General features: G+C 38.7%; 1 protein-coding gene across 1 annotated transcript in view; it reads left to right on the top strand.

The window, feature by feature from the left end:
* Positions 1-7,715, top strand: part of nipsnap1 (nipsnap homolog 1 (C. elegans)) — a 51,571-nt gene extending 43,856 nt beyond the window's left edge. The window contains exons 9-10 of the mRNA XM_063034089.1: positions 344-427; positions 6,347-7,715. Of these exons, the coding sequence (XP_062890159.1) occupies positions 344-427; positions 6,347-6,411 (149 nt within the window). The 3' untranslated portion in view covers positions 6,412-7,715. The remainder of the gene's footprint in view (positions 1-343; positions 428-6,346) is intronic.
* The last annotated feature ends 3,958 nt before the right edge of the window (positions 7,716-11,673 follow it).

The following is an 11,673-nucleotide window of genomic DNA, read 5'->3' as shown; positions in this document are numbered from 1 at the left end:
CCTTTCATACCCCTGAACATGCGTCTACAGAATTATGCAGCGTGAAGGAAGGTCATTTAGCACACTGAGGCTGTGCTATTTTTGAAACTAATTGGTATTGCCTTTCCCCCCACAGGCTTGCAAATCACTCTTCTTAAATATGTGTCCCGTTCCCCTTTGTAAAGTCTTATTTTCAGATTGTGCCTTCCAGCTAATAAAAGTTTGCTTCATTTTATAAATAAGTTCTTAATTCTGTCGCCTGATAATGCGTCCAATGCAAGCTGTTATTCCTCATACTAAAACTTTCAAATTTAATGTGAACAATGAATAAATGATTTTTTTTTCATGTCGTTAACTAATCTAGCTTACAAAGACCTTCAGTCCAGGCATGAAACAAGGAATGCAGCCTGGCAGAAGGCTGGATGGGATGAGTGTGTCTATTATACAGGTAACCTAACTACCATAATATTGCTTTAGGAGCTTCTAACAAATTAAGTGGGAAACACAGAGAAAACTTAAGTTTAAAATTCTCAAATATTAAAGGCTTTCTGTAACCGGTAGTTGCTAGTAAATAATTATTTGTAGCCCAAGGTCAGAACAAGGGCGGACAGATATTTAGTGATTGTAAATATCACTGAAGATCTTTGCCCTATTTAATTTGCTTTTAGATATTTAAATACATCCATATTTACGAGGCTGTCTTGTTCTTGGCAATCAGCTGTGGGCTAGCGAGGTGGCATAATTACGGGCCTTCTCTGAAGCTTCAGAACTCATGTCCTGAAGGACAGCAGCTCTGCTGTATCTTGGTAACAGTTTTGACATTGATGCAGGAGATCTGGCTGTGATGAACCCTGCCCAGATACAAACTGAATTAAATGGCTCACTGAATGTGTCCCCTTCCTCGAGCGCTGTGACCACACTTTTCAAATTGATACCCTCCTCCCAGTGCTAAAATTCATATCTCAATACCTTTATTCCTCATTCCTGTTCCTCCAAATATTGATTATAAGACATAGGAGCAGAATTAGGCCACTTGGCCCAGGGCCCTTTTACATTCCATGCATCAATTTTTTTCACTCACGAGTTCAGATGCACCATACAACTCTTGTTCCCCCATTCAATTCTTGTAAAAAATGTTAATATAGATATATTTAGCATTTTTTCATGATATATTGATGTAATATAAAAGCAAGATAAACATTACTTACCTTAATGAGACTTTTGAGTCTGTTTTGATTTCGCCAGGCTTTTAATGTTTGGAGTTAAATTAGTTACTGAGAGCAGCAGAGAATTCTTCAAATTTGAATCAGTCAGTCGCGACCTCGTTTTGTTTTTAATCAATTTCATGGCTGAAAATGCTTGTTCACATCTATATGTCGTTCCAAAACTACAGACATAACTCTGGGCAAATTTTCTTAGTTCTGGAAAATGTTCACAGGGTAATGATCGCCAGAAATTAATCATGTCAGAGGCATTTGGGACTGAGGGAAGCTTATCAAATTTCATGTTCAATAATGAATTTGTTTTCAAGTCAATAAGTTCCATTTGTATGTTGCTAGGCATCTTCATGATTTTTTGTTCACCAAGTGAAAATGGGTGTATAAATGCAAGTATGCAGTCTTCTTTAGCAAAATCATGAAAACGACTTTCAAATGACTCTTGCAATAACCTGATTTTTTCAATATATTTTGTAAAATTGCCATTATCTTCAGCACATTCACTATGCTCTTTTAAGTGTGGAAACTGGCTCAAATCCTCATTTTCTAACTGAGAGGTGAACAGTTTTAACTTCATCTTGAATGCATTGATATCATTTACCAAGCTAGGAAACAATTTGTTCTTGCCCTGGAGTTTCAAATTTAGATTATTGAGATGGCTGGTAACATCAACTAGAAATGCTAAATCAAATAGCCAATTGTTATCACATAAACGGGCTCTTTCCTCAGGCAGCTCATTTTCCTCTTCTAGAAAATTATGAACAGTATTTTTCAGTTTCCAAAATCTACTGAGAACCTGTCCTGTAGAAAGCCAGCGCACCTCACAATGAAGGACGAGATCGCCATATTCCAAATCTAACATTTCACAATATTCTTTGAATTCTTGTCTGTTTAATCCTCTTGCTCTAATTTTATTCACGCATTTCATAACCAGTAACATACATGCTGCACATTTCAAGTTTTTCCACACAGTGACTCTTGATGTACAATGCAGTGATATTTTAGTAGAGGTCGACCTAAAAAGTTTTCAAGCAAAGTTGTATTCCCAGCGGCTTTACCTATCATTGACGGTGCTCCATCAGTACAAACTAGAATTTACTAGAGTTTACTAGAATCTAGTTGTAGATTTTCTGGGCATGATTTTACTTTGTCAAATATGTCTGATCCTCTTATTTTTCCATGAAGCGACTCAAGACTAATAAGTTCTTCAAAGACGCTAAAATTATCATCAATTCCTGTTATAAAAATGTTTAACTGGGCTACATCACATATATCAGCAGATTCGTCCAAAGCTAAAGAAAAGAAAGTACATCATGACAGAGTTCTTCGGTGCGTCTCTTAACTGCTTGCTTTGACAGAACAATTTCATCTACTTTCTTTCCGATATCCCACAAGACATCTTGCAAATATTTGGAGACAAGGCTTAACAATTTCTTCTCCATCAGAGAAAGACTTATGGTTTTTGGCCAACACTAAAGCAATTTCGTAGGACACTTCTGTCATCGCCAAACTTTCACAACTTCTTTTAACAAATATATTTTGTCTTCTTTTGATTTCTTCCTTTTTCTTAATCACATATTCTTTCCGTTAACTCAGACCCAAGCACTAGCTTCAATTTTCCTTCTATTTCAGTCTGATGTTGTGTTTATGGTGTCTGTTAAGATTATGTCTTCTATTATGTGAGAAAGTGTTTTGACAAACAATGCACAATGGTTTTCCTGACGGACCCGCTATAAATGAGAACTCATTTTCCCCCTGCTCATTGAGTTCGTACTTACTATCACTTTCTGCTTTTCTTTTGCTCATTTTCTTTTGCACTGATGGGTAACTGAATGTAAAAACAAGGCTTAATTTTCGAAAAAGTACAAAACTGCAAATGTTCACAAAGGACGAACAAAGCACAACTCCGTAGCGCACGAGTGTCAATTGTAAACTGACTGGCAAAAACCTGCGACGCACCGCTGGTGCAGACGCCTGGCGCCTCACGATCAAACAAGTATCAAGCACGTATTGAATAGTTATGGAACGACTGCAGAACAAAAGTCCTTCTTTCATAGTTTGACTCATTGAACTTTTTTTTTAATGTGAAAGAAGATAACCTTAGCCAAAAGATGTGCACGAAATAATAAAATTGCTAAAATTAATTGCTAAATTTTAGATTTATTTTTAGTAAAACCCATTTCTAGCTCTAAGCTACTTGAATTCCTGATACAGAATTTTTTTTCTACAAATCGGTTTTTGGTTAATACTTTTTCATGAGTAGGCTTACTTTTTTATTATTATCACTGGGGTGCAATGAGCCATTTCTTATCATCTAATGCGCCACAAGTTGGCCATCCCTGACTTGGCCCATCAAGTCTGCTCCACCATTCCATCATAGCTGATTTATTATTCCTTTGAAACCCATTCACCTATCTTCTTCACGTAACCTTTGATGCCCTGACTAATCAAGAACCTATCAACCTCCGCTTTAAGTATAACCAAAAGTATACACAGTAGTCTGTGGCAATGAATTCCACCCTTGTGAAAGTTAATATTCTGTATGTAGTGGAAAATAACCAGCAAGTCTTGCACTGCATGGTTCTGAGCGTGGAATTCTTAAACCTCTCCACATCACCCTCTTTAAAAAAACAGTAATGTTAATTAAGAATGCAGTAAACCTCATGGGATTTCACAGGAGCTGAATCAGGCAGCAATTAAAGAACTAACCAAGTGAGGAGATTTGAGGAGGCATGATTAAGCCTGTGTAAAGGGTTGGGGTCTGCAACTGAATGTACAGCTAAGAGTGGAGCAGTGGGAATGAGGCAACGAGGTGTGCAGAGCTGTAGAACCAGAGGAGGATTCTGACAGAGAGTGCAAGGCTATTGAGGCGTTCAAGTATGAAGATGGAAATTTTAAATTTGAAATGTTAGTGAACAAATGCCAAATTTAGGCAATAATCTTATGGCTTTGATCAAAACTTCAGTCACCATTTTAATACCTCATTGTTTGCTTCAGAGTTAATTTTCTTTTCTCCTTAAGTATGTTGGCCTTGAAATTCCCTTGCACATCTCTTTAAAAAAAGGGTTTTGCGGTTGAAAATAGGCTTAAATAAGCATAAGGTATCAGTTGGCCAGAGGTGTAGAGGAATCCGCACCGGTCTTTGAGGTGAGTGGTCCCAGGTTCAAATCCAGCCGTCTCCTTGCATGCTTTTAATCCGTGCTTGGTTGTGTGTCGAGCTAGCAACTCAGCCTTGTAAAACAAACAAATGCTGAAGAAACAGCAAGGTTGCCTCCTGATTCGCCACAAGTCGTGGAGAGGAACAACAACGACAAAGCATAGAGCACGATGGCCACAATTTCTGGGCTACTGCTACCTAGCAGGAAATTCAACCCCTTGTTATTGTTAGAAACTATTTACATTAAACACCCCAAATACCATCAAGAGTAATGCAATTAATGAAGTTAATGTTGTCCCTTCTCATCTTGATTTGAAAAACAGTAGTTCTGATTTATTTACAGAATAATGCTCTTTCACAAGGTCCACCTCACCTGAAACTGTCCTATTTAAAGAGCTGACATTCTTTTTCCAATTGAGATACGTGACATATCAAGTCCTGAAGTACAACCCCATCTCCATTTTGCCATGAAGTCAAGGTGATGATCACTCAGATTTCTAGGCTAAGATTCGTTCTGTGCTGCTGTCACTCTCTTTAGAGAGTGATCTCTGGCCCTCCAGGAAAGTGCAGCTGAATAGCAGAAATCTCCAGTTGCTGGAAAAGCTCCTCGAACTACACTGGTGAGCTAGCTTCTGGGAGCACAGTTCTACACTGCGGTACAGACATCTACTCCTTTGACAAGACGGAGTGGCCTCAAACACTTCCCTGCATTGTGTAGGACAGTCTTACTCCATTATGGAGACCTCCCTGGTGACCTTGCTCTGCAAGGAATGAATATGAATTATAAATAATTGAGGGCCAAGGAATTATCTTTGGGCACTTCATCCTAACAGCCTGAAAAATACCTGTTTACTCTGACCCTCTGTCTTTCGTAAACCGATCTTCAAACTAGTCTAAAACACTTCCCCTAACACCATGAGCTCTAGTGCACAGATGAATGCTGGTAGCTGGTGGAGCTTTGGTCAGATTGACAGTGCACTCGGAACCCAGCAGGTTGTTATTAAATGCTAAGGTGCCTGGAAGACTGAATTTTGACTGCCCATGACATAAAATCTTAACCTCAAAGGTTCATTTATAATCAAAGTACGTATGTAGTATACAACTCTTGAGAGTCATCTTCTCGAGATAGCCATGAAGCCAAAGAAAACCAAGGAAGTTCAAAGAAAAAGCATCACCTCCCCCGCACCAAAACAGCGCTTACAAATCGCCCCAAATTACATAGCACAACATGGGCGTCAAAGCAAACCCCCCTCCCCAACGCAGAGGAACAAAACAGTCAAACCCCAAGAACGTCAAATTCAGAAGGGGGCGGGTCATGAAGAGGATCTCCTGGTTGTGCTTGCTCCTGGGCCTGGCCAAGATGGCCATTCACAGGTCGATGCGGTGGAAAGTGACGGGCGCTGCCCGGGCCGATTGCCTGCCCTTTTCGTGCCCGGCTGTCGTTGGAGAGGGAGCATGCAGTCACAATGGGCACATCTGTGGGACTTCCGGGAGCGGTGGGCCCCTCCAGAGTATTGATAGTCTAAAAGACACTAGTAACCATATTTTAATCTGAGTGTACTCACTGTCATAAATACTCAATGTCTGTACCTTGTGCAGTTATGATATAAATAAACTTTTATAGTTTTGTAGAAAAACCCATCAAATCCCAATCCAAATTGCACCAAATTTAAATCACACATCCATGGCAAGATCAACACCCCCCCCCACCCCCATCACCAGAAAAACAAATCCCAACCCTCCTCCCCCCACCCCTGTACATTTCTTTCTAAATTCTACTACCTGTGTTATCTAAACTTGCTTTACCTCATTTGGTTCCGCTTAGGTGCAAGGCTCAAACAATTCCTCAACTAGTTCAATCTGGTATTCTTGGTAATCTATCTAGATTTCACTAAGATTAGAATGCACACAATATACTGAGTATCAGAGAATAAATGCTATATTGATTTTCGGTGATGAAATGGATAACTCTGCTTTATCTCAATTCCTACAGTTCCATTGATCCGGTACATGGAATCAAGGATTATGATTCCACTGAAAGTCTCCACCTTACAGTGATGATCCATTCCTTTACTTGGGCTACTTGTTTTCCAGTTGGATGTAAAAGCTGCACAAATTCAATATAGTCATCAGTGTTTCCTCAGATCTTAGTCATCAACCAATTATGTATGTATCCATTCTTGTGGAAAGATTGATGTTTACTAGATATATAGTAGCAGGTTGCACTTTAACCAAATCACACAATTTTCATCATGCCATATGGAAAAGTCAGTCTGTTCCCGATGGATGATCCCAGGACAAGCATAATATAACAAATAATTAATTACATCCCATTTAAGAATATACCAATAATGTTGGATTAATTCCACTTTTTGTAACGCTCTGATGTATCAATTTTCAAGTGTTTATATTGGTACATAGGTAGACTACTTCCAAACTGAAAGGATGATATTATTTGTTGTTAACATTTACTAAGTGTAGTCATTTATCTATCTCTAGGGACAGTGTGTAATGTAGACGATCACTGGTGCTTTTCTCATTTCTTTCTAAATTCTAACATTTGACGGCAAGAAAATGAACACCTTGCTCACTTTAAAAGAGGACCTTTGTATTAAAATTCTTAAATCGCCTCGTGGTTCATGTGGATAATTTTGAAATACATGGTACTTTAAGTGGTGTCAATTACCCACAATATTATTCCTCTTACACCTTCCCTAATTCCTTGATATGTTCCCCCTTTTTTAATGGATATTTTGTACAAATCCACCTTTCCATTAAGTAAGGTGATTGATTCCAAGTGTAAACATCAGAAAGCCAGATTATTAAACATGGCACAGGAATTCGCTGATGTTGCAAACAATACTTCATTCTGCAATAAGTCAAGGAGCATTTTTTAAAAATTCTAATTGAAGCTGCTGCTTATGTGACTGATGCTGAACTTAGAGTGATTTTCTAATGTGATGGAACATGGTTTAATGCATCAGGTATTGAATGAATCTTGAATTACTTCACAATCTGTTTACAGTTGAAGTTATGACTGTGCTGTTAATTTTTTTGTGATTAATGTTTGTGATGTATTTTTAAAAATGTATAAATTTTAATGATGTAACCAATTAAAAGTATACATTTTGGGGTATTTTGTAAGCTTAATGTTTCACTGCTGTTGCATTTAAAGGAGAAATCATTTTTATATGGAGGCTTTGGCAACTTATAAAATACCATTTTTGATCATACACTTTAAAAATGTAGAAAATTTGCATCACATGTAAGTTGTATGGTTTGTGGTAACTAAAGTTTCTGGATATAATCTTATCCTCAGAGTCTTGAACCACATCGCCGTGATATTCCTGTGTTTATGGCAGCAATAAAGGTCCTCCATCTCTGGTGGTGTTCTCAGCACCCTTCATCATGTCAATAGCTTCCTCTCAGATTACTGCCAGTCATACAAGTTCCAGGTGGAGACTCAGGAATACTGTCGCACTCAGGTGTAGGAGGATTCTTCATTGCTTTTTCCATAACAATTTTGTTTGACCAGTCGGGGTAGTTAGCTCTGAGCTGAACCCCTGAACCTGGAGGACCGGTGGCCCACTCTTAGACTGGCCTCTACCCTTTGACCTGTTTGGCATGGGTGACCCTATCAAGAGCGAAAGCATGAAGCCCTGACTTCAGCATGCATAGCTCTATGGGTCATTGAGACACACAAACCGCCAAACCGCAACAAGGTTGTGGTGCTTTTGGAGGAATTGATATTTCTATCTGTTTTTTGATAATTTTATACTTAACAGAATTAAGACATTCAACTCCAACTAGCTCATTCTGATATTTATGTTGAATTCTATTTCATAACACCTGATCAGTATTTCCTGTTCCTTCATGCACACACCTGGATTACCTTTCAATGTGTCTGTTCTTTGTCCTAGAGTTCTGTGCTCTCATAAAAATATAAGAATTAGAAATGGGAGTAAGCCATTTGGTCCCTTGTGCCTATTGTTGTTAGCCCACAATTCCCTGAATCCTTTAAAATTCAAAAAATTATAGTTACCATTATTTGGAATATACTCAGCAATTGAGCCACCAATTCTAAAGATTCAGTACTCTTTTCTCATCCCTGACATGAATGGTGGACCACCTAGATTAGGATTGTGACATCTGGTTCTGGTTAGGTTGGTCATTGAGCTCTTTGAAGTTGCATATTTTAATTTAATTTTGCATATTTTAATAAGATTGTGGACAAGATAGCCCACTCCATCCCTAGAATCACAAGAACCTTTGTATTTACTTCCCTGGGCAGTGAGACCACACCTGTCCACTGTTTTCTTGCTCCTGTGCTGTAGTCTTCCTCCTAGAAAGGGCAGCAGCTCACTTGCCTTCCTAACCGCTTGCTGTAGCTGCACATTAAGCTTAAGAGGTTCATGTACAAGGACACCAAGGTCCCTCCGAACAAATAGCTTTCAAAACTGTCATCATTTTAAAGAATTATTTCCTTTTAAGCAAAGTGGATGATTTCACACTTTTCCACACTACTTACCATCTGCCATGTCCTTGCCCACTCGCTAAAATGATCTATACTCACGGTAACCTGTCTGTGTGCTCCTGACAGCCACAATGCCATGAGCTTTGTATTACCAGCACACTTGGATGAATTGGACTTGGATTCCTTCAACAGGATCATTGATGTCAAATACAAGAGGAAGAGTCCAGCACTGAAATGCATTCTAGACAAATACTTTGTTGAGCATTTTCATAATTTTAGCATTCCAATCAATTAACCTTTCTGTTGTGTGTTGCTCTGGATTTTCAGTATCTGCAGAAGCTCCTGTCTTTTCCTTTCTGTCTTGTTTTATTTTAGGGAAAGAAAACCTTTACAATTAGTTTTAAGACAATATTATATTTGTCAAGGAGAGGAACTTCACTTTTTAAAATCTTTTTTAAAATCTTTTCAATATACGTTATTTATTTATTTATTTTTATTTTCATTTTTTCTCTCTCTCTGCTAGATTATGTATTGCATTGAACTGCTGCTGCTAAGTTAACAAATTTCACGTCACATGCTGGTGATTATAAACCTGATCTGATTCTGATTCAGGTGTAACACTTCCCCTTTCGGTCGCATGGTCCCATTGCCATGCAGTTCTGAATCAGATAACAGTTTATATCCTCAATAAACACCTTGGAAGAACATTATACTTTTGTAACAGTACGAAATTCTACTGAATCCTGGTTTTTTTTTGCCATCTCTTCTGGAGACAATTGTCATTTCACTATTTTACAGTCATAGAAAAGAACAGCACTGAATCAGTCTCTTCGGCCCATCTAGTCCATGCCAATCCTTCTAAACTGCCTAGTCACATCAACCTGCACCATTTGGACACATAGCCATCCATACCCGTACTATCCATGTACCTGTCCAAACATCTCTATAAACATTGAATCGGGCTTGCGTTGGCATCTCGTTCCACACTCACGATTCTCTGAGTGAAGAAGTTTCCCCACATGTTCCCCTTAAACTTTTCACCTTTTACTCTTAACCCATGATCTCTAGTTCTACCCAGTGTCACTGAAAAAAGCTTGCATGCATTAACTTTATCCAAACCTCTCATAATTTTGTTTACTTCTATCCAATCTCCCCTCAATCTTCTAACGTTCCAAGGAATAATGTCCTAACCTCTTCAAACTTTCCTTGTAACTCAGATCCTCCAGCCCCGGCAACATCCTTGCAAATTTTCTCGGTACCCTTTCAACCATATTTACATCCTTCCAGCAGGTAGGTGACCAAAGCTGCACACAATACTCCAAATTTGTCTTCATCAAGGTCTTATACAACATCAACATAACATCCAATCTCCTGATTTTTGAAGGCCAATGTGCTAAAAGCTTTCTTTATGATCCTATCTACCTCTGCTGGCACTTTCAATTAATTGCGAATCTGTATTCCCCGATCCCTTAGTTCTACCACACTCCTCAGTGCCCTACTGTTCACTGTGTAAGACCTACCCTGGCCGGTCCTGCCGAAGTGCAACATCTCGCACTTTTCTGCATTAAATTCCACCTGCCATTTTTCAGGCTGATCCAGATCCCACTGCAATCTCTGATAGTCTTCCTTGCTGTCCACTGCACCCCCAACTTTGGTGTCATCTGCAAATTTGCTGATTCATATAACCACATTATCTTCCAGATCATTGACATAGATGATAAACAACGGACCCAGCATTGATCTCTGCGGCATTCCACTAGTCCCATGCCTCCAGTCAGAGGAGCAACTATCTACTACCACTCTCTAGCTTCCCCCACAAAGCCAATGTCTAATTCAATCCACTACCTCATCTTGAATGCCAGGTAACTGAACCTTCCTGACCAACCTCCCATGCAGGACCTTATCAAATGCCTTGCAACATCCACTACCTAACTTATTTTATTTAGTGTAAGTTGGGGTCATTTGTATTGTAGGATCTTTTTTCCTGGAGCTTGACTGACAATTGTTACATTTGGACCCTACAGAACAGATTACTTATATTTGAACCCATGTTTCACTGATGAAAGTTGCTAAATAATTATATCAACTTGTTATCTTGTCAGGTAACTTTATACCCAATAGAAGTGCCGTTGTAACCTCTTCTGGTCAAGTAAAGATTTTTATGACAATTACCACTGAATTGTAATTGGACATTGGTGTGTTATGCTTCTTATACCTTCCATGTGACAGAAAGCGGAAGAGCAAAACACTGCAAGGTGCAAACTGTTAGGGCAGAAAACATTTCAATAGCAGTGGGCTGTATTTACATTTCCACAAGGAATACTCTGTGCAGTCAGTCAATCTTCTGTGGACACCACCTGACACATTATTTCACTCTTTCAAAGTAGGTTTCAATTTGGATTAAAAATGGATAAACATTGGTTTCTTCTTCAAAGAAATGGAGGCAGTTCTCAAGTATGTAGGCAAGTCTTCCTCCCACCCCTGCCATCAACAAACCCAGATTATCAGTCATTCTCTCCCATCATATGGGACGGGTAATAACTGTGGGGTTGTCCACATCTTTAAACCAAAAAAAAATCTCATTTTGTTTGTTTATGCACGACTTTTTTCAAAATATCTATTTCTTCTGAAATACATTTGAATGTTTGAGACTTGTGTTATGGCGAATTATTACTGCTTGTTTGAATGTGTTAGATTGATAGTGCCATTTGTACCCAGAATAGTTAGTTATTTTGCAGTGTGGAAGAAACTGTAAAATGCATTATAGGATGTAGTATCCAATCCAATGATTTAATGCCTGTTAGCTCAACTGTCGTCTGATATTGAATTTAATTTTTTGGGTTATT

Source organism: Mobula hypostoma, chromosome 27 (assembly GCF_963921235.1).
Source record: "Mobula hypostoma chromosome 27, sMobHyp1.1, whole genome shotgun sequence".
NCBI lineage: Eukaryota > Metazoa > Chordata > Chondrichthyes > Myliobatiformes > Myliobatidae > Mobula > Mobula hypostoma.
Note: the sequence above shows the minus strand (reverse complement) of the source record. Positions and strands in the feature narration are given on the sequence as shown.